This window comes from Macaca nemestrina, chromosome 4 (genome assembly GCF_043159975.1).
Source record: "Macaca nemestrina isolate mMacNem1 chromosome 4, mMacNem.hap1, whole genome shotgun sequence".
Classification (NCBI taxonomy): Eukaryota; Metazoa; Chordata; class Mammalia; order Primates; family Cercopithecidae; genus Macaca; species Macaca nemestrina.
The window spans coordinates 144,339,605-144,363,849 of record NC_092128.1 but is presented as its reverse complement, the minus strand read 5'-3'; the positions used below and the strand labels follow the sequence as shown (position 1 = coordinate 144,363,849).

At 44.3% G+C, this 24,245-nt stretch overlaps 2 protein-coding genes across 11 annotated transcripts in view; one reads left to right on the top strand and one right to left on the bottom strand.

The window, feature by feature from the left end:
- The window catches only part of LOC105466337 (calneuron 1), a 670,377-nt gene that overhangs the window by 154,389 nt on the left and 491,743 nt on the right, over nucleotides 1-24,245 (bottom strand). The window lies entirely within an intron of this gene.
- LOC112423957 (small ribosomal subunit protein eS28-like) lies at nucleotides 17,012-17,353 on the top strand. The gene has a single exon (XM_071095313.1). The coding sequence runs from the start codon at nucleotides 17,144-17,146 to the stop codon at nucleotides 17,351-17,353; it is 210 nt and encodes a 69-aa protein (XP_070951414.1). The 5' UTR covers nucleotides 17,012-17,143.

Genomic DNA, 24,245 nt, shown 5'->3' with positions numbered 1-24,245 from the left:
ACAATATCTCTTTACCTTTGGTTTTCAGTGGTTTGACTATGATGTCTATCTCCAAATAATACAGTGCTCATTACACGTAAGAATACTGAAAACAGTATTCTCCTGATTTTGTTCTCTCCAATCTGTTGTTCCATTGCTGTCAATCATTTAACTTTGACATGTGCTACAAATACATTATGTCTTAAAACTATTAATTGCTTTAAATAATTCCTTTGAAGGATCAATCATTTTTAGGGTAAATCAATAGAAATTGATTTAAAATAAAATCAACCTTTAGATTTAAAATGAAATAAATTTGGCCGGGTGCAGTGGCTCACGCCTTTAATCCCGGCACTTTGGGAGGCTGAGATGGGCAGACTACTTGAGGTCAGGAGTTCAAGACCAGCCTGTCCAACATGGTGAAACCCTGTCTCTACTAAAAATACAAAAATTAGCTGGGCGTGGTGGCACATGCTTGTAATCCTAGCTACTCAGGAAGCTGAAGCAGGAGGATCGCTCAAACCTGGAAGGTGGAGGCTGCAGTGAGCTGAGATGGTGCCACTGTACTCCAGCCTGGGCAACAGAGTGAGACTCTGAGAAAGGAAAGGGAGGAGGGGGAGGGGAAGGGAGGAGAGGAGAATGGAAGGGAGGGGAGGGGAGGGGAGGGGAAGGGAGGGGGAAAGAAAGATTGATTTATATTGACTTGCTTTCGACAATTCCTAGAAATTCTCATTCTTTATGTAGATGTAAATTTCTCCCATTATGATAATTGTTCTGCTGTAAGAATGTCCTTCACTATTTTTTATAGTAAAGGTCTGCTGGTAATGTGTTCTCAAAGCCCCCCTCCTCCCATTTTTTGTTTGTTTTTTTGGTTGTTGTTTGATCTGGAAAGTCATTATTTGTCTTTAGTTTTAAAAATATTTTCTTTTAATTTTAAAAATAATTTCTTTAAAAAATATTTTCCTTTAATTTAAAAAATATAGACTTCTGGGTTGACAGATTGGGTTTGCACCAGTTACCCATTTATTGCCTCTCAGCTCTGAATGCATCTTCAAATACAGGCTGTGTGAGAAGCAGCGGAATCCCTTTGAGCATTTCTCCTTTGAAGTCAGTACAATGTTGAGCTTTCTCGGTAGAGGGTGCTGAAGCCAAACTGGAGAAAGAGGCGTTCTGCAACTCCTGGTGTCATCCAAGAGAGGCTAGTGGTGTAGTTTGTTGCTGTTGTTTAAAATGGAGTCTCTCTCTGTCACCCAGGCTGGAGTGCAATGGCGAGATCTCAGCTCCCGGGTTTAAGTGATTCTCCTGCCTCAGCCTCCCGAGTCGCTGGGATTATAGGCACCCGCCGCCACACCTGGCTAAGGCGATGTAGTTTTGAGGACAACTGTCACAACTCAGATCGTGGTCCCCCTGTGTCCTTGAAGCCTCCATTTGGCAATAATCTTTCTGCAGCCCTCTCAACACAGAAGCTAACTCCCCACATGCTCGGGCTCCCTAAGCAAGCTTCCTCCTCTCCCCAAACCCCCAACCGCCACAGCCTGCACACAGCTCCATGTGTTCCCGATAAGCATTTTGCAAGTCTCCAGACACCCAAGCTTGCCCCTTCAGCACTGAAAGCCTTTGGCCCCTGCCATCACCCAGATTCCCACTGTATGCTGCTTCACAGCCGGCACTCCAGAAAGTTACCTACTGTTTGCCCAGCAACTCCAGACCAGATCTTTTCTGGCCAAACCAATGAGCTTCTCCACTACCCAGTCATCGGAACATACCATCTCCAATAGGCCTATTGGATAGCAAATCTTATCCGTGCTTGTTCTGCTGATTAGACCCATTCTGTTACAGGGCTCTCTGATCATCTTGGATCTGTGATTTGATGTCTTACGTTATTTTTAGATAGTGCTCTGCTATTATCTCTTCAAGTAGGTTGTCTGTCCCTCTCTCTTTCTAATCCTTCTGGCATTCCAATTGTACACATTTCAGACTGTCTAATATTAGCATGTTGATCTTGGATGCTCTATTTTCTAAAAAAATTTATTCTTTTTACCTCTTTGTGTTGCATTCGGTCAATTTCTATTGATTCACCTTTAAGTTCATAAATTTTTTCCTTGGCCGTGTTAAGTCCACTGATAAGTCCATCAAAGTCATTTTTCATCTCTATCATTATATCTTTTATTTCTAAGATTTTCATTAGACTCTTTCTTATAGCTTCTCCCTGTTGAAATTCTCCACCATGCATATTGTCTACTTTTTCCATGACAGCCTTTAATCTATCAATCATAGTTATTTTAAATTTCCCGAGAGTTCCAACATCTTTGTCATCTTTGAGTCTGGTTCTGTTGATTACTTTGACTCCTGACAGTGAGTTGTTCTGTCTTGCATTTTTGTCTTGGAACTTTTTATTGTACATGAACACTGTGAGGTATGATAGTAGAGAATAAACAGTACTTTTGCTTGGTCTGCCAACATAAAGAAGAGTCTACTGGAATTGATCTGGGTTTAGATCACTGAAGGTATACCTTCAGTGTACCACCAGTCTCAAATTTCTTGTTTGTGTTTTTTTTGAGACAGAGTCTCACTCTGTTGCCCAGGCTGGGGTGCACTGGTGCGATCTCGGCTCACTGCAACCTCTGCCTCCTAGACTCAAGTGATTCTCCTGCCTCAGCCTCCTGAGTAGCTGAGACTACAGGTGTGCCCCACCAAGCCTGGCTAATTTTTGTATTTTCAGTACAGATGGGGTTTCACCATGTTGGCCAGGCTGGTCTCGAACTACTGACCTCAGGTGATCCACCCGCCTCAGTCTCCCAAAGTGCTGGGATTACAAGCATGAGCCACCGCGCCCAGCCTCAAATGTTTTTAATGTAATCTAGTTCTTTGGATGGGGTATGTGTTGCATGAAAGCTGTTTCTAATATTCCTGTTTAACCCTTAGCTTTTGTCTTTCTCTGTGTGTCTGTACCTTAGAGAAGGTCCCTTTTTTATGCTCTTCCTCTTCTCTCAGTGATAGATTGCTACTGTTACTTGGTGCCTGCAGGTCTAGTAGTGGTGTATAGGAGGGGTCAGGTCTCTGTTTTCTTAGTCCAGCCTCGGTCCTAGGAAGGCCCTGTGTCCCTAAGTCTTGCAGATCGGGCTTTCTCTGTAATTCTGACCCTCCTCCTTGTAGCAGCCAAATGATGTCTTGAATCTTTGGTGGCCCTTGTGAATGGGAGAGTTTCTTGCTCTTTCCCCAGGGGTAGGAGATCTTTAATGGCCTGGGTCCAACCCTCTGGAATGGAAGACTCTTCCCTTTTCTTTCTGCTTCCTTACTGCAATGGTCTTTACCTGTATCCTAGTGACCACAAGGTTTGCTACCCTTCTCCAGCATCCTAAGTCTTTTGATCCTTAGAGGAACGACCTTGGTGAGAATCTGTGCTTTGCCACAGAAGTGACACTCATCTCCTCTCTGTCTTCCACGTGGAGGAAGGCTTTCTCTCACCTCCTGCCCTATCACCAATCTTTCTTGTGAGTGCACCACAGAGGTCCATGGAGAAGACCCTGTAAGTGGGTACAAGCGTATATTTTCACGCAAGTCCACCCCACGACTTTAGAAATTTGTTTAAAAATTTCACTGAATGATTCTCTCCCACTGTATGGCACCTGGCCTCTCTTCCTCTTTGGTCTCCCATAGATGACTCAATGGTTGTGTCCAATCTCTCCTTGGGAATGCCTGTCTTTCCATTGATTTCAGGCCACCCAATTGCCCTGGGGCTTCAATTCTCTGAGAGGTGCAAGAAAAGTTTGCCATTACTTTTAATGGCCAAAAAAAAAAAAAAAAAAAAAAAAAAAAAAAAGGTCTGTACATGTTTTGTACAGACACAAGTTCTTCCCTGAATACTTTTGATCCATGGTTACTTGAATCCATGGATGCAGAATCTGTGGATACAGAGTGCCATTACTTTTAATGGCAAAAAACACAATTACTTTTGCACCAGTGTAATAGTTCACACACTGTATCTTTTGCTTAAAGTATACAAGTCAATGGTTTTTTGTATAGTCACAGAGTTACGCCATCATCACAACAACAGATTCTATAACTGATCTTAGAACACTTTTATCGCCGCAAAAAAAATATTCTAGGCCTGGCACGGCGGCTCACACCTATAATATCAACATTTTGGGAGGCCGAGGTGGGTGGATAACTTGAGGTCAGGAGCTCCAGACCAACCAACATGGCGAAATCCCATCTCTACTGAAAATACAAAAGAAAAGAAACATTCTTGATCTGAACCTTGATCTACCCCCCCACCCCGCTGCCCACGCAAACCCGCCAGCAACCCCTACTGCTCTCCCACCAGGGACCCACTCCCCTGCTTTCTGATTCAATGGATTCACCGATTTTGGATGTGTCATGTAAATGGAATCATATGATATGTGACCTTTTGTGTCTGGTTACTTCCACTTAGCATAATGTTTTATTCACATGGTAGCATGTATAAGAATTTCATTTTTAAAAATATTTATTTATTTTCCCAACTTTTAAGTTCAGGGGTACATGCGCAGGATGTGCAGGTTGGTTACACAGTTGAACATGTGCCATGGTGGTTTGCCTCACAGATCATCCCATCACCTAGATATTCAGCCCAGAATCCATTAGCTGTTCTTCCTGATGCCCTCCCTCTTCCCATTCCCCACCCTCTGACAGGCCCCAGTGTGTGTTGCTCCCCTTGATGGATCCATGTGTTCTCATCATTCAGCTCCTACTTACAAGTGAGAACATGCAGTATTGGTACTTGGTTTTCTGTTCTTATGTTAGTTTGCTGAGGATAATGGCTTCCAGCTCCATCCATGCCTCTGCAAAGGACATGATCTCATTCCTTTTTACGGCTGCATCGTATTCCATTGAATGTATGTACTACATGTTTTTTATCCAGTCTATCATTGATGGGCATGTAGGTTGATTCCATGTCCTTGCTATTGTGAATCATTTCTTTTTATTGATAAATAATATTCCATTGTATGGATATGCCACTTTTGTTTATTCATTCGTCAGCTGAAGGACATCTGGGTTATGTCCACTTTTTGGCTATTGTGAACAACACAGCTATGAATTTCCTTGTAATACAGTTTTTGTGGATGTATGTTTTTATTTCTCAGTATCACCCAGGAGTGGAATTGATGGATTATACGGTAATTGTTCAGCTGTTTGAGGGATGCCAGACTGTCCTCCCAATTGGCTGCACAATTTGCATTCACAGCAGCAGTGGATGAGGGTTCCAATTTTTCCACATCCTTTCTAGTACGGTTGTCCCTCGGTATCTGCGAGGATTGGTTCCAGGACATCTCATGGATACCAAAATCCACGGATGCTCAAGTATCTTAAATAAAATGATGTCATATTTGCATATAACCTATGCACATGTTCCTGTATACTTTAAATCATCTCTAGATTACTTATAATACCTAATGCAATGTAAATGCTATATACATAGTTGTATTGTTTAGGGAATAGTGACTAAAGGAAAAAAATCTGCACATGTTCTGGACAGACTCAATTTTTTTCCTGGAATATTTTTGATCTATAGTTATTTGAATCCACAGATGCAGAACCCACGGATACAGAGTGCCAACTGTACTTAACTGCTATCTGTCTTTTTCAATATAGCCATCCTAGCAGGATGGCGTGGTGACTCATTATGGCTTCGATTTGCATTTCCCTAAAGACATAATGTCGAACACCTTTTCATGTGATGACTGGCCTTTTGTATATCTTCTTCGGAAAAGTGTCTTTTTTAGATCGTTTGTCCATCCTTTCTGTGTGTTGCCTTTTTATCATTGAGTTGAAAGAGTTCTTTATACATTCGAGACACAAGTCCCTTATAAAGCTGTATGATTTGCAAATATATGCACCCCGTGGTGTGGGTTGTCTTTTTAGTTTCTTGATGGTGTCTCTTTTATTTTTAATACACTTTTTAATTTTGATGAAGCCCATTTTGCCTATTTTATCTTGGGTCCCTGGTGCTTTACGAACATTTGCTCGTGTATTTACTTCTAAGAGTTTTATCGTTTCAGATCTTGAATTTAGGTCTTTGATCCATTTTGAGTTAATTGTTGTGTTTGGTGTAACGAAGCGGTCCAACTCCGCTCTCTCGCGTGTGTATATTCTGGTGTCCCAGTTCCAGAAACTCTTCTGCGCTTCTCACATGCTGTTTTCTGGGTCTTGAAACTCCTTCCCTTCTCTTCTCCATCTTTAAAATGCTTAATTGCTTTTCAAGTTCAGCATAACCCCTGCCAAAGTTTTCTCTGACCTCTTTGTCTAATTTAGATGTCCCTTTTGGTACTTTTATAACACTGTACATGCTTCTAGACGAGAGGTCTGCAAACTTTTTTTTCTGGCAAAGGGACAGATTACAAATATTTTAGGCTTTGTGTGCCAGAAGGATAAATCAAGGAAACTGTGAAGGTATTTAATAAGAGAGAAAACAAATGTCCAAAAATACCTGTATTGATGAAATTAAGAAATAATGATAGAGGTGTTTTTTTTTTTTTTTTTTTTGAAATGTGGGTGCATGAATGAGAAAAATTGAATTCTTTTTTTAGAGGGGATAACATTTTGCTTAATTGGGATTCAAAGTTAATTCTTCCTATAATCAAATTGGTAGCATATGTTCATCTGTGAAAACCATTCTTTTTGTTGTTGTTGTTTGAGATGGAGTTTCACTCTGTTAACCAGCCTGGAGTGCAGTGGAGCAATCTCAGCTCACTGCAACCTCCGTCTCCTGGCTTCAAGCGATTCTCTTGCCTTAGCCTCTGGAGTAGCTGGGATTACAGGCATGCACCACAACACTTGGCTAATTTTTGTATTTTTAGCAGAGACGAGGTTTCACCATGTTGCCCAGGCTGTTCTTGAACTCCTGAACTCAAGTGATCCACCTGCCTTGTCCTCCCAAAGTGCTGGAATTACAGGCGTGAGCCACCGTGCCCAGCCGAAAACCATTCTTAAGAATGATTTTCTTGGGCCCTATGAAAATAGGTGGTGAGTCAGATTTGGCTGATGGACTGTAATTTCCTGACGTGGTAGTAGATCAGTAGTTCTAACCCTTTTTTTCCAAAGCCATTGCTACTGACGGATACAGTGTAATCCCAATCATAATTGTGGATGGTTAGATAGGGATTCTCTTTGAGGAGGGTGATGACGGGAGGCTTACGGTGGCAGGAATTATAGATTAGCTTAATCGATAATCATTCTTCTTATCTGTCTTCCCAAAGTATAGAGGAGCCCAAAACTCATTTCCTAAACTTCTTTGCAGCAAGGGGTCTGCCAGCCCTAGCACACTTTACATCAAAACTTGATTTGGAAGTGAGACACATGAGGAGAGAATCAGGGCACTTGGCATGCAGTTTGCCAGTGTGAATGATGACACTGCTGGTGTGATTCTGGATCTGGCAATTAGGGTGGTAGCTTCTGGATTTAGCAAATGGCTCCCTGAATCACCAGCTTCTCTGTTGTGCCACTGGAGGTAGCTGCCTTGGAGTCCCAGGTTGTCAGTGTGCTTTGGAGAGTGGTTCTGGGAAGCTAAGACTTTCCAACAATGCTGTGACCCGAGTCCCCTAATAAATGTTTCATTTATTTATTTCATTTCTCTGTCACCCAGGCTGGAGTACAGTGGCATGATCATAGCTCACTGCAACCCCCAACTCTTGTGCTCAAGCGATCTTCCCACCTCAACCTCCTGAGTAGCTGGGACTACAGGCACACACCACCACGCCCAGCTATTTTTCATAGAGATGAGGTCTCACTGTGTTGTCCAGGCTGGTCTTGAACTCTTGGCCTCAAGTGATCCTGCTGCCTCGACCTCTCAAAGTGCTGAGGTTAGAAGCATGAGTCATCATGCCTGGCGATAAAATATCTCAAACGATGTTGACTTGAATCTTTTGTCTACAACCTGACTATAAGAAGTATATGTTAGAATCTAGAGAGCTTTGGGAAGATTTTTATTCTGATATGCTTCTCCCCATTCATAATCACTACTTTTGATAATTCCAGATATTGCACATGTCACATTGATGTAGGAGTTAAGAAGAAACTACTTAGGCAGATAGTGAGGGTACAGGAGTCCTTGGTAAGGTTGCCATTTTTAACAAAAAGCAGCCCCCAAATCATATTCTAACAAAGAGCAGCCTGCAAAATCGAGCTACAGACATAGACACACAAGCTAGAAGCTTGCATAGATGAATGCCATCAAGAAAAAAGCTACCTGGGACTAGGCATGTCCAAAATGGTGGCCCCCTCTTCCCTCCTCTTTGCCAGCCACGTGTACCATAGGAAGACAAGATGGCGCCAGTCAAGTGGGAAACTCATTTGCATAATAAGATTAGGGTGAGGTGGCCAGCCTTCCTGGCGTGGTATGTAAATGTCACACCTGATGGAACCAATCTGTGGGTCCTGTGTAAATCGGACACTGCCTCCTCAAGCCTGCTTACAAAATCTGGTGAACTCCGCTGCCGGCCGGTCTTCCTTTTGGGAAGCCCCTCTCACTAGATAGGGGAGCTGTTCTCCTTTCTCTTTCTTTTGCCTAATAAACCTCCGCTCCTAAACTCCTCATGCGTGTCCACGTCCTAAATTTTCTTGGCGCAAGATGATGAGCCCTGGGTGTTTACCCTAGACAACCACACCGCTTCAACATCATAAAAGAAATTGTTGCTTTGCTTAACAGCCATCAGGTCACAATTTTTTTGTGGGCAGGTGCTTTGTCTTAATTCACCTCTGAATCCTTGGTGCCAGGCAGTCAGTAGAAGCTCAACAAAATGTGCATTTCTAGGTTTTTATGCTCTAGAATTAATTCTCTATATAAATCTTAGCTTATCTCCCAGTGAGAATGTAAGTTATTTTATGCAGAGAGACTTTAAAATAAGGTATTCTAAGTCACACAGTCCTGCTGTTAGGTTCAGAGCAGTATTGACAATTATTGGCCTTAGTAGGGTTTATCAACATCAGGGATTATCAACACCAGGGCCAGGCAGGTGATGTAAGTGAGTGACATGGGATGATTGCAACACAAAAGGGTTGGCAAGGATCAAGGAAACCCCAAATGTATGTCTGTGCAAAGGTAGCAGCTTCAGTCGGGGGCTGCCATATGGGAATGTAGGTTCACTCTTTACAGAACAGCCAATCTGAGTTTTTGCACTGAATCTCCATATTTGAAAATGCTGATATCAATTTTTTTAAAAAATGTGACTTGTATTTGCCAGACAAAAGAGGGTTGCAGGCTGGAACTGGCTCATGCTAAAATAGTTCTCCCGACACCTCAAAAGATTGTGAATTACCAAAGAAAGATAATATTCAACGAGAATTGTTCTCTCTTAGATCCTGTATCTGAAGGTGTCTGTTAAGTGAAATAGAGGAAACTGTGGAAGATTGTTAGTACTTACGGGATGTGTGAAGTCACTGGTATAGTCACTGATTATCTCAGTCTATTTTGCATTGTCTAAGGAATACCTGAGGCTGGGTAATTTATAAAGAAAAGAGGTTTACTTGGTTCACGGTTCTGCAGGATGTACAAGCAGGGTGCCTGCATCTACTTGGCTTCTGGTGAGACCTCAGGAAGCTTTTACTTATGGTAGAAGGCAAAGGGGGAACAGGTGTGCCACATGACAAGAGAGGGAGCAAGAGAGATACCAGGATCTTTTTAAGCAACCAGCTCTTGCATGAACTAACAGAACGAGAGCTCACTCATTACTACAGGAAGGGCACCAAGCCACTCATGAGGGATCTGCCCCCATGACCCAAACACCTCCCACCACCTCCAACACTGAGGGTTGTATTAGTCTGTTCTCATGTTGCCAATAAAGACATACCCAAGACTGGGTAATTCATAAAGAAAAAGAGGTTTAATGGACTCCCAGTTCCACATGGCTGGGGAGACCTTGCAATCATGGTGGAAGGCAAGGAGGAGCAAGTCACATCTTACATGGTGGCAGAGAAGGGAGAGAACTTGTACAGGGGAACTCCTGTTTATAAAACCATCACATCTTGTGGCACTTATTCACTAACACGAGAACAGCACAGGAAAGACCCGCCCCCATGATTCAACTACCTCCCACCTGGTCCCTCCCACAATACATGGGAATTATGGGAGCTAGAATTCAAGATGAGATTTGGGTGGGGAAACAGCCAAACCATATCAGGGTCACCTTTCCACATGAGATTTGGAGGGGACACACAGGATCTAGAGTAGATGAAAAAGCTTGAGGGGTCCAGGCCAAGGCAATGATGAGGATTTACTGAGGACCAACTAGACAGAAGGCTGCTAACATTGGTGTGAGTCTGACAAAGGAGTTGTGTCAGCTGTTCCCAGACCCGAGGGCGAGCAGGATACAGGATAGCAGTGAGTTAAACAAATCAAAGAAGGAAAAAGTGTTTCTGGCCCTAGAAAGGAAAAAGTGGGAAGTCTTTCTGCCAGGAATGAGACTGTCTGCAGAGTGAATCAGCAGTAGTAGATGGATTCATTAAAAGGCATCCCTCTCTGCTAGGCAGAGTGTTTCACGCCTGTAATCCCAGCACTTTGGGAGGTCGAGGCGGGCGGATCACCTGAGGTCAGGCAGGCAGATCACCTGAGGTCAGGAGTTCGAGACCAGCCTGGCCAACATGGTGAAACCCTGTCTCTACTGAAAATACCAAATTCGCTGTGTGTGGTATCGCATACCTGTAATCCCAGCTACTCTGGAGGCTCAGGCAGGAGAATTGGTTGAACCCGGGAGGCAGAAGTTGCGGTGAGTAGAGATCACACCCTTGCACTCTAGCCTGGGCAACAAGAGCGAAACTCCATCTCAAAAAACAAAAACAAAAAACATCCCTTCTCCTGTAGGGGGCACTGCTTTTCATTTTCCATCTTTCAGCTGTGAGTGAAATGAAGATACGCATCTGCCCACCGGTAATTGAGGTTGTGGGATGCTTGACCACAAAACGCAATCTACAGGTTACATGTACCTTCTGCAGCTTTTGCTTTTAGCTAAAGCTTTTTTTGTAACCTCGTTTTGACAGTGCAGGCAAAGAGGGAGTGTTGACCTGTCAGTGTAATAGAAATTCCCAGGTGTGCTGGGTGAAGGTGGTGCAGAGCATTTGGGACGTTCTTAAAATAATACCCTGGAAGTTCTTCTCTGCATGACCAGAAGCCATGTCAGGACTCTAATGGCATCACCTGCTGAGTTAGAAAAAAGTTTCCAGAAACCACAAGTTTAATTTGATAATAAACAGCTTCTCAGGCCTCTTCGGCATGGCTGCACAAATCTGACTGCTTAAAAATAGATGAGTGTAGAGCCTTGCTTCACTCCTTGGGCATTGTACACCAAGCTGGAAGGGCCACTGATGATACTGGAACTGTCTTCTAGGTCCCTGGGAAACGCTGGGGGAGGTCAACATGGACACTGGGCTCTGGGGCATGAAGATTACATGTGTCCAGTATGGGGCTGCAGCAAAGGCTGGAAGGTGGGTATTTGGGTCTCGTCTGCTGAACCGCCCTTGTTTCTAAGGTATTCTTCCCCAACCCCTGTTATCTACCTTCCTGAAAGCTTTTTTCAATTTGACCCCCACTTCCAAACTCCATTAGTGATATGGTCTGGCTGTGTGTCCCCACTCAAATTTCATCTTGAATTGTAGCTCCCATAATTCCCATGTGTTGTGGGAGAGCCTGGAGGGAGACAATTTGAATCATGGAGGCGGTTTCCCCCAGACTGTTCTCGTGGTAATGAATAAGTCTCACGAGATCTGATGGTTTTATCAGGGGTTTCTGCTTTTGTATCTCCCTCATTTTCTCTTGCTGCCACCATATGAGAAGAGCCTTTCACCTCCAGCCATGATTCGGAGGCCTCCTCAGCCATATGGAACTGTAACCCCAATTAAACCTCTTTTTCTTCCCAGTCTCAGGTATGTCTGTATCTGCAGCATTAAAATGGACTAATACAATTAGGCAGCTCTTTAAATACCTATCTTTCTAATCTATATATCAGACATAGGAAACCCTGTCTCTACTAAAAATACAAAAGTAGCCGGGCATGGTGGTGCATGCCTGTAATCCCAGCTACTCGGGAGGCTGAGACAGGAGAATTGCTTGAACCTGGGAAACAGAGGTTGCAGTGAGCTGAGATCGTACCATTGCACTCCAACCTGGGCAACAAGAGTGAAACTTCGTCTCAAAACAAAACAAAACAAAATAACAACAAAAAAACCCCATACATATTTATATGCGTATGTATCTACATATATACACACATATAAATATATATATGTGTATTTACATATACAGACACACATATAAATATGTACATATAATATATGTATATGCATGTAATATGTATAGATGCATAATTTCACGTGTAGATATGCAGGTATATATATATAAAACTTTCCCTGTGAACCAGACTGGAGTCCAGTGGTGCAATCATAGCTCAGTGAAGCCTCACATTCCTAGGCTCAAGGGATCCTCCCACCTCAGCCTCTTAAGCTGTTAGGCCTACAAGTGTGTACCATAACGTCCAGCTAATTTTAAAATGTTTTTGTAGAGACAGGGTCTCGCTGTGTTGCCAGACTGATCACAAACTCCTGGGCTCAAGCAATCTTCCCACCTCAGCCTCCCAAACTGATGGGATTACAGGCATGAGCCACTGAGCCTGTCAACTCTTTAAATATTTGAAGGCTATAGCCATACCTTCTTCCTACCTGGTCTAATTTTAAGGAAAAAAAAAAAATCTAGGTTCCATCACCCAGCACCCAAGTGAAATGCAGCCTGTGCTTTCACCAATCTGACTGCCCTTTTTCAGAACCACATCATTTTTATCTCTGTCTCTATTTATTCAACACAGATTTATGCAGCACTCAGGGAGGTCCCTTGGGAGGGTTAGGGAACGACTGAGGTTTTAGGCAACATCTGGGTTGGGGCTTGTAGAAAGAGAAAGAGTTTACCAGACAAAGAATGGGTAGTGTTCCCAAGAGTATTACAGAGATTTGCACAGAGATAATCAGGAAATATCATAGAGATGGGGGCTGCCTTCTTCCCTGGGGTGGAACCTTCATTCCATAGCCATCATTTCCAGATAGGGATACATAGCTGTGCCTACCCTGCCCTGAAAGAGAGTGAGAAAGCTGTGATACAATGACGACAGGAACATGTTTTGCTTATTTGGTGCTCTATCGCCAGTGACTGAAATCATACCTGGAACACAGAAGGTACTCAAAAAACACTGGGCAAATAAATCAACAAATGAATAAAGCGAAGTCAGTAAGAAAATCAGGGAAGGGTCCATTATTGGGGCTTCCAAGAGATTCCCATAATTACAGCCATAATGTGTGTCTGAGAGAGGTGGGGAAAGAAGAACCGAGAGGAGCATTATATTAAAGTACATAAGGCCGGGTGTGGTGGCTCAGCCTGTAATCCCAGCGCTCTGGGAGGCCGAGGCGGGTGGATCATGAGGTCAGGAGTTCAAGACAAGCCTGGCCAACACGGTGAAACCCTGCCTCTACTAAAAATACAAAAATTAGCCAGGCGTGGTGACGGACACCTGTAATCCCAGCTACTCGGGAGCCTGAGGCAGGAGAATCACTTGAAACCAGAAGGCAGAGGTTGCAGCGAGCCGAGATGGCGCCACTCCAGCCTGGGCGATAGAGTGAAACTCTGTCTCAAAAAGCAAACAAACAAACGAACAAAAATACCATACACAGACCCCACAGACCCAATGAGAATAGAGAGAGCCATGGTGGGATAGCAGTAGGGGGCCATGAGGCTTGCAAGAGCAGGAGATGGACAAACATCTGCACTAAATCAATGCTTGTCAATGCTTTCATTGTCAATTCAATGCATTCAGTCATCAGGATGATTGAGTGAATGAACGAACGAATGAATGAATGAATCTAAAATGGAATGCTGGAAGAAAACAAGGCGCAAGGAAACCAAAGCTTTTCAGCAACGTTCTAATAAAAGAATAAGAGGGCAGACTAGTGACAGCATGCATTTGAAGCTTCTTGCAACACAAATGATAGGCAAGGGAAAATCAGGTCAGGAATTAGGAATATTAGGTCATATCTTTTGTGATACTGGATACTACTTAGTCCATGTTTAACATGTGCCAAAGGTGATGCTAGGTGTCAGGGATACAGCAGTGACCACAGTCTCAATACACTTAATGTTTATGGATGTGGCCGGGCGTGGTGGCTCATGCCTGTAATCCCAGCACTTTGGGAGGCCATGGTGGATGGATCACTCGATACTAGGAGTTCCAGACCAGCCTGGGCAACATGGTGAAACCCCATCTCTACTAAAAATACAAAAAAAAAAAAAAAAAAAAAAAAAAATTAGCCAGGCATGGTGGTGGACATCTGTAATCCCAGCTACTTGGGAGACTGAGGCAGGAGAATGACTTGAACCTGGGAGGCAGAGGTTGCAGCGAGCCGAGATCTTGTCATCGCCCTCCAGCCTGGGCAATAGAGCAAGACACTGTCTCAAAAAAAAAAAAAAGTTTATGGATTGTAGTTATGATAATCCTCTCCACCCCACATTTCCTAGACAAGAAAATTAGGCAAGAAAAGGAGGTAATTTGCCTAAATACACTGCTCCAAAGTGTTGGAGCTGAGACTGGGATTCACACTGTGATCTAAGACACTCCCTTATATCAACTAAGACAGACCCTAACATTAAGGACGCAAAAGATACCTAGGGATAGAGGTCAGGGCCTGGCTGGCATGGCACATTTCTAAATTCCTCAGGCCACTAGGAAATCCATACTCTTGCCAAACTCCCTAACAATGGCAGCTACCAGGGAAATTATCAGCTGATTTACAACCCAAACCACTTCAACTCCAATGGACAGAGGATACGCCTTACAAACAACGTAGGCAACTGCGGACCTTGAGCCAGTTTCAGCCAGCTTATAGAGGCTGCACAAACACTTTGTGTCCTCTTAAACCTTTGTTGTTTTTGCTGTACTTCTGCAGTTTTTCCTCTCTTCAAGGGTATATCCCTTCGAGGGTCTCTACTGGAAACCTGGATATTCATCAGGGTTCCTCCTTTTTTCCAGGCTCTGATCTCCACTTTTTTTTCTCCTCAGCACTGTGAAACTGACAAAAATCTCTGATTAATTTTTTATCCTTTGAGCACCTGGAAACAAAGATGTATTGAACTTGTATTTTATAGTTTATGAGTTGGTGAATGCCTTGAGGTGGAATTTCATGCAATCTGTTTTTTTGGGATGGAGCCCTTCCCATTCAGGCTGACTTAGTAGCCATTAACTCCAATTCTGTAGACTCATCCCAGCCAGTACCACGATCTCAGTGCCACTGCTTTCTCTTCCACCATTATACTCGTTATAGCAAATTTCCTGAGAGTAAAATGCTGTGGAAATCATCAGGCTTCCATCAATGCGCTCTTCTCTGACTTTTTGGACCCTCAAGTCTTAGTTGTCTTCTTTACTTCCCAATACCATGAAACAACTGTTTTGTTGTTAGCTATTCAGTTTTTATAGTTCTTCTTCTGTTTTTGTTTTTGTTTTTTTCCAGAGGGGGCCTCAATCTGTCACCCAGGCCAGGGTGGTGTAGTGGCACCATCTCAGCTCACTGCAACCTCTACCTCCAGGGCTCAAGCGATCTTCCCACCTCAGCCTCCCAAGTAGCTGAAACCACAGACAAGGACCACCACGCCTCACTAATTTTTTGTAATTTTGGTAGAGACAGGATTTTGCCATGGTGCAGTCTAGTCTCAAACTTCTGAGCCAGGCAATCCACCCGCCTCGGCCTCCCAAAGTGCTGGAATTACAGGCATGAGCCACCGCACCCAGCCTATAGTTCTTCTTTATAGAAGTTTAGTGCATATAAATTACTCCACTATATCCAGTCGATGTCTAAGGAAATTATTTTCCAAACAAGACTCCAAGGTTTAATAAACGCCCCCCAAAATCAGTGGATATAATTATATCAATATTATGAATTTCTGGCCAGGCATGGTGGCTCACGACTGTAATCTCAGCACTTTAGGGGCAGGTGGGCAGATCACCTGAGGTCAAGAGTTCAAAACCGGCCTGGCCAACATGGTGAAACCCTGTCTCTACTAAAAAATACAAAAATTAGCCTGGCGTGGTGGTGGGCACCTGTATCCAGCTACTTGGGAGGCTGAGGCAGGGAGAATTGCTTGAGCCCCAGAGGCAGAGGTTGCAGTGAGCCAAGATCACGTCACTGCACTCCAGCCTGCGTGACAGAGACTCTGTCTCAAAAAAAAAAAAAAAAAAAAAGAAAAATTATGAACTTTTGTTCAACAAGGACACCATAATTGCAGTTAACTGATGGGAGGGAAGACTGAAAGGCAATATTTGAAACCTGTAAAACTGATAGTACCTAGATAACAAGACAGCAGACCCAGTATAAAAAATGAACAAAAGAGATGAATAAGAAATTCACAGAAAAGTAAACCCAAAGCCTCCAAGTTTATGAACAGAGGTTCAATTTCATTTGTGATTAGAGAAGTGCAAATGAAAAACAACAAAGGTATACCACTCGACAGCCATCAAATTGGTAAAAACTACAAAGTCAGATGAATGTTCATGAGAAATTAGAGAAGAAAGAATCTTCTGTGCTGCTGGGAAGAGGGTTAGCAACACCATGTCAGAAATCAGTCTAAAGAGCAGTGTGTGCTTTGTATGCCAGCAGTCTCATTCCAAATGATATATTCTACAGAAATTCACACAGGTATGTAAGGGGCCATGAGTGAGAATGTTTATTAGAATGTTTGGGGATTAGGGATTGGGAGACATTCTGTCTGCCCCTTGTTAGGGACATAACAGAGTCAACTGGGCCGGGCACGGTGGCTCACGCCTGTAATCCCAGCACTTCGGGAGGCCGAGGCGGGCAGATCATTTGAGGTCAGGAGTTCCAGACCAGCCTGGCCAACATGGTGAAACCCTGTGCCTACTAAAAATATGAAAAGTAGCCGGGCGTGGTGGTGCACACCTGTAGTCTCAGCTACACGGGAGGCTGAGGCAGGAGAATTGCTTGAACCCAGGAGGCCAACCTTGTAGTGAGCCCAGATCGCATCACTGTACTCCAGCCTGGGAGACAGAGCAAGTCTCTGTCTCAGAAAAAAACCAAACAAAAAAACAAAACAAAACAAAACAAAAACAGTCAACTGACTCCGCCAGACTGCCATGCTGCCGTCATGGACACCAGCCATGTGCAGCCTATCAAGCTGGCCAGGGTCATCAAGGTCCTGCACGGGACCGGCTCTCAGGGACAGTGCACGCCGGTGCATGTGGAATTTATGGACAACATGAGCCGCTCCAGCATCCGCAATGTAAAAGGCCCCGTGTGCGATGGGGACGTGCTCACCCTGTTGGAGTCAGAGCGAGATGCCTGGAAGTTGCGCTGAGCTTGGCTGCTCACTGGGTCTTGGATGTGGGGTTTGACCATTTGACTCATGGGAATGGTGTGCCACGATCTGCTCCTTTATTTTATTTTTTGCCCGCCACACAGGAACTGAGATGTGCCTTTAAATAAAGCATTTGTGCTTCAAGTTAAAAAAAAAAAAAAAAGAGTGAGCTGAGATGGATGGATGTGATGGAATGCGCTGTGGCGATCAACTAGTGATATCTTTAGCAGGTGATTGGATCTTAAAAGCATAATGTAGAATGAAGAAAGTAAGATATAGAAGGATACCTGTAGTATGAAAGGAAAATATCTTGGGCCCCCAATATCAGTAAGGAAAACTAAAGATGGGAACTGCTTAGGGCAAACCTGCCTCCCATTCTATTCAAAGTCACCCCTCTGCCCACTGAAGATAGACGCATATCTGATTTGCTTCCTTTGGAAGGGCTAATCAGAAACTCAAAAGAATGTAACCATTTGTGTATCACCTGTCTGTGACCTGGAAGTCCCTTCCCCCATTCCAATCTTCTGCCTGTGATTCAAGTTGTCCCACCTTTCCAGACTGAACCAATGTACTCCTTACATATATTGATAGATGTCTCCTATCTCCCTAAATGGATAAAAGCAAGCTATGGCCCACCCACTTCGGGCACAGGTCATCAGGACCTCCTGAGGCTGTGTCATGGGCGAGTCCTCAACCTTGGCAAAATAAACTTTCTAAATTTACTGAGACCTGTCTCACACTTTCTGGTTTCACAGTAGTTGCACGATAACATTCAAATATATTTTAAAACACACACACAAAATCACACACTATATTTAAAAATGCAGAGTAGATAGAGTACTGCAGAGTGATAGAGCTCAGGCTTTACGTATAGGGTGCCTGGATTCGAGTCCTCACGCTGACATATGCTAATGCGTGATCTTGGAAAAATTACTTCATGTATCCACGCCTCTGTTTCCTCTTCTGTTAAATGGGAACAACAAAAGAATTTTTCTTCCTTTTTTTGAGACAGGATCTTGCTCTGTCACCCAGGCTGGAGCACAGTGGCACGATATCAGCTCACGGCAACCTCTGCCTCTGGGGTTCAGGCGATTCTTGTGCCTCAGCCTCCTGAGTAGCTGGGACTACAGGCATGTGTCATCACACTGGCTAATTTTTTTTATTTTTAATAGAGACGGGGCCTCACCATGTTGGCCGGGCTGGTCTCGAACTCATGAACTCAGGTGATCCACCCACCTCGGCCTCCCAAAGTGTTGGGATTCCAGGAGTGAGCCACCATGCCAAGCCAAAGCAGTGTTTCTCATAGTGCTGTTGGGAGGATGAAAGAAGACAATGCGTATAAAAGTGCTTGGAACAGGACCTTGGAAAATTAAATTGGGGTTGGCAATAATATTTATTTTCAACGACACCTATGTATAGGCAGAATGAAAATGGGGAGTGAGCATGGAGATAAAGAAAAAATAATAAAATAACTCAACAGGGTGCCTTTCATGGGCTTATGGTAAGGGTGTGCCCTGAATTGACAGGAATAATGAACTCAAGTTTTAGAACCTGACATTCCCCAAATCTGCAAGAATTAAGCCTAAAACAAACAGACCAAAGCCCCGGGTTATGAATCGAGTCACTGCTGAGCAGTGAGCTTTCGCCATCTTCCTTCTGAGAAGGAGCTCAGTGGTTATATGATGTTTTTGTGGTGTTAAACAATGCCGCTAAGCCGGGTGCAGTGGCTCACGCCTGTAATCCCAGCACTTTGGGAGGCCAAGGCAGGTGGATCACTTGAGTCCAGCAGTTCAGGATCAACCTGGGCAACATGATGGGACCCCATCTCTGTTTTAAAAAATAAAAAATAAGAACACATTGGCTGGGCGCAGTGGCTCACACCTGTAATCCCAGCACTTTGGGAGGCCGAGGCAGGTGGATCACCTGAGGTCAGGGATTTGAAACCAACCTGGCCAGCATAGTGAAACCCTGTCTTTACTAAAAACGCAAAATTAGCCGGGCATGGTGGCACATGCCTATAATCCCAGCTACTTGGGAGGCTGAGGCAGGAGAATCGCTTGAACCTGGGAGGTAGAGGCTACAGCGAGCTGAAATCCCACCATTGCACTCCAGTCTGGGCAACAAGAGTGAAACTCCATCTCAAAAAAAAAAAAAAAAAATTCTGATTGAATTTATGTCATAATTTACCTATTGTGTCTAAGCTGTTCTTTAAAAAACTAATTGCCATCAAAATGCTTAATGATCAATTACTAATTATAAATTAGTGAGTTAATTAATAAGTCCCAAGTCAAGAATCTGTTATGTTTACAAACAATTGCTACCCTCTCTCTAATCTTTGAATTTGTGCTCATGAAGAAATTGGCTACCAATGTGGTATCAGTCTCCCAGCACCCTGGAAAAAGAGTGAGGAGGGAGGGGAAAACACATTTACATCTTTCCCTAGAGGTGACTACACTGAAATCTAGCTAAGTGATATAGTTTGGGTGTTTGTGCCCTCCAAATCTCGTACTGAAATGTGATCCCCAGGACTGGAGGTGGGGTCTGGTGGGAGGCGCATGGGTCATAGGGGAGGATCCCTTACAAATGTCTTGAGGCCCTCCCCATGGTAATAAGTAGCTTCTCACTCTATTAGCTCACAGGAGAGCTGGCTGTTTAAAAGAGCATGGCCTCTCTTTCTTGCTTTTTCTCTCACCCTGTCATGTACCTGCCCCCCTTCCCTTCCACCATGAATAAAAGCTTCCTGAGGCCTCACCAGAAGCCAATCAGATGTGGGCTCCATGCTTCTTATACAGCCTGCAGAACCATGAGCCAAATAAACCTCTTTTCTTTCTAAAAATTACCCAGTCTTGGATATTCCTTTATAGCAACACAAAATGGACTAAGACATTAAGTCAACAAGTTATACAAAATAACACAGTTAAGCACCAACACGAGGCACAACCTAATGAGAATGAAACAGGCATTGCAGAGTGCCAGTGCTCTGAAGCTGGGCTCCCCAGCCCCTGGGCCGTGGACCAGCACCAGTCTGTGGCCTGTCAGGAACCAGGCGACACAGCAGGGGGTGAGTGGCAGGTGAGCAAGCATTGCTGCCTGAACTCTCGCTCCTGTCAGATCTGCGGCAGCATTAGATTCTCACAGGTGCTCAAACCCTATTGCAAACTGCACGTGCGAGGGATCTAGGTCGAGGACTTCTTGTGAGAATCTAATGCCTGATGATCTGTCACAGTCTCTCATCATCACCAGATGAGACCATCAAGCTGCAGGAAAACAAGCTCAGGGCTTCCACTCATTCTACATGATGGTGCGTTATATAATTATTTCATTATATATTACAATGCAATAATAATAGAATCAAAGTACATAATAAACATAATGTGGTTGCATTATAGGGAAACCATCCCTCCACATCGGTCTGTGGAAAAATTATCTTCCATAAAACTGGTCCCTGGTGTCCAAAAGGTTGGGGATCGCTGCTCTAGAGTTCAGAGAAGGTAGGGCAGAGACTCCTTGGGCAGGCTTCTGAAGGACTCCCCATGAACGGAATTCTGCTCAGCAGAGGCTTGGGGTGAGGGCCGCTGTAGGGATCGCATTTGGTGGAAGCTCAAATGCAGACTTTGTGGAGTAGCCAGGCAATTCGAGTTCCAAAAGGATTTTCGGAAATTGTGGACCTTAGAGAAATGGTAGATTTTGGGCTCATTTTGTTTTCATTAGCTGAAGAAATAACAAGAAAAAAAAGTTCTTCTAAAGGAGGGAAATCAGAATATCTTCATACATTTTTATTTTTGTCTGTTTCCCAAGACCTTGAGTAACAAAATCTAATTCTTATAAAAATAATGACAATGATAGCCTGAATTTATGTTGCCTTACACCTAGAGGGTTCCTTTTTTTTTTTTTTCTTTTCTTTTTCTTTTTCTTTTTTTTTTTTTGAGACAAGGTCTTGCTCTGTCACCTAGGCTGGAGTGCAGTGATGCAATCATCGCTCAGTGCCGCTTTGGCCTCCTGGGCTCAAGTGATCCTCCTGCCTCAGCCTCTCGAGTAGCTAGGACTACAGGTGCACACCAACAGACTCAGCTAATTTCTTAAGAGACGAAGTCTTGCTATGTTGCCTAAGCTGGTCTTGAACTCCTGGTCTCAAGCAATCCTCCTGCATTGGCCTCCCAAAATGCTCGGATTATAGGTGTGAGCCACCGTGCCTAGACAGCCAAGAATGTTGCATCACATACATCATTTTCCCACATCTGTCATGAGGCAAGCATGACAAGGCCTTTTTTCCTCCGAGATGGAAAATAAGCTGTAAGGCATCGGATGGTACCTGACATGGTCTAGAATCAGGATTTCCTGACTTTGAATTCGGTGCCACGAGTGATGGCGAGGAAACTGCTGTTTTCCAGTCACCTGAAACCTTAGGTGAGTTGCTGTGTTCCGCAGGCTTGTCATGAACTCCTGGGCTCAAGCAATCCTCCCACCTTGACCCAAAGCGCTGGGATTATAGGCATGAACCACCATGCAGGAGACACATTTGGTGGGAATTGTGTTTTTGTTGTTGTTGTTGTTGTTTGTTTGTTTGTGACAGTCTTGCTCTGCCACCCAGGCTGGAATGCCGTGGCACGATTTCGGCTCACTGCAACCTCTGACTCCCAGGTTCAAGCCATTCTCATGCCTCAGCCTCCGAGTAGCTGGGATTACAGGCGCCCACCACCACGCCTGGCTAATTTTTGTATTTTTAGTAGAGACAGAGTTTCACCATGTTGCCTAGGCTGGTCTCAAACTCCTGACCTCAGGCGATCCACCCACCTCAGCCTCCCGAACCACTGAGATTACAGGCTTGAGCCACCATGCCCAGCCAATGGGAGTTTTTTGTACATTATCTCAGGCAATGCAACCACATCATGAACTAAGGCAGTTTTACAGAAATGGACAGAAAATCAGAGGACATCTTTCAGTTTCAGTTAAAATCCAGTACAATGAAGATATGATACTGACAGTGAAAATGAGATCAGACATGGAAGCCGGAGACTCTCTCAACACACACTTTTCCTATGCTATGGTATGTCTTGAATTTCTGAAAATATCACTGGGCTTAAAAGTGAAGAAAATTATACTGGAGATTTTTTTTTCTTCTAAAAATCTCTGCATAAATGGGTCACCTTGAAATACTGTTCTCATAATGCAGTTAGGATTTTTAAAAATTGCTGCCGGGCACGGTGGCTCACACCTATAATCGCAGCACTTTGGGAGCCCGAGATAGGTGGATCACCTGAGGTCAGGAGTTCGAGACCAGCCTGGTCAACATGGCGAAACCCTGTCTCTACTAAAAATACAAAATTAGCCGGTTGTGGGGGTGGGTTCCTGTAATCCAAGCTACTTGGGAGGCTGAGGCAGGAGCACTGCTTGAACCCAAGAGGCAGAGGCTGCAGTGAGCCAAGATCGGGCCACTGTACTCCAGCCTGGGCGAGAGAGAGAGAGGCTCCATCTCAAAAAATAAATAAATAAAATAAAATAAAAATTGCAAGATGTAAACCACTCCTAACCATTCCGATTTACTTCTTTTGTGACTTGTGATATTACCAGTATCTTGCTGTTGAAATGTCATTTGTTCTAAGGACCACTATTTAGACAAAGTTGGCTTTTCCCAATGACTCTTGGCAGTTTCTAGAACCCACTACTGCAGTCACTTTTTTTTTTAGAGAGAGACTTGCTCTGTCGCCCAGGCTATAGTGCAGTGTTGCAATCTCAGCTTACTGCAACCTCTGCCTCACGGGTTCAAGAGATTCTCCTGCCTCAGCTTCCCAAGTAGCTGGAATTACAGGCACACGCCACCACGCCCGGCTAAGTTTTGTATTTGTAGTAGAGATAGGGTTTCACCATATTGGCCAGGCTGGTCTTGAACTCCTGACCTCACACCTCAAGTGATCTACCTGTCTTGGCCTCCTAAAGTGCTGGAATTACAAGCTAGAGCCACTGCGCCTGGCTGACACATCTTATACTTTCTCTGCTCCCTCAGTACCTCTGAATCTCCCTATCCTCAGGTTTGGGCTAACGTAACCCCTCTTCTAACCCCTCTTCTAAGGAAGGGTACCTGGTCACCCACAGGATTCTTGTCTTCCTCTCTAGGACTGGTTCATAAGGAAGAAAGAAAGGGGTAGATAAGTGGATGAGTTTAACAGATCTATTCCCAAAGCAAAAAGACGCCTGAACCCATGAAAGGAAGGCCAAAGGAATTAGCAACAAAAGAGACTGGAAAAGCTGTATAAACAGCCACTTCTTTTTTTTTTTTGAGACGGAGTCTCGTTCTGTCATCCAGGCTGGAGTGCAGTGGCGCGACCTCGGCTCACTGCAAGCTCCGCTTCCCGGGTTCACACCATTCTCCTGCCTCAGCCTCCAGAGTAGCTGGGACTATAGGCGCCCGCCACCACGCCCGGCTAATTTTTTGTATTTTTAGTAGAGACGGGGTTTCACCATGTTAGCCAGGATGGTCTCGATCTCCTGACCTCGTGATCCGCCCACCTCAGCCTCCCAAAGTGCTGGGATTACAGGTGTGAGCCACTGCGCCCGGCCAACAGCCACTTCTTAAGAAAGATGTGAGGGCCGGGCGCAGTGGCTCACACCTGTAATCCAAGAACTTTGAGAGGCTGAGGCAGGCTGATCACTTGAGGTCAGGAGTTCGAGACCAGCCTGAGCAACATGGTAAAGCCCCAAAAATACAAAAATTAGCTGGGTGTGCTGGCACACACCTTGTAATCCAAGCTACTCGGGAGGCTGAGGAAGGAGAATTACTTGAACCCGGGAGGCAGAGGCTGCAGTGAGCTGGTTGCATTGCACTCCAACCTGGGCGACAGAGAAAGATTCTGTCTGAAGGGAAGGAAAGGAAAGGAAAGGAAAAGGAAAGGAA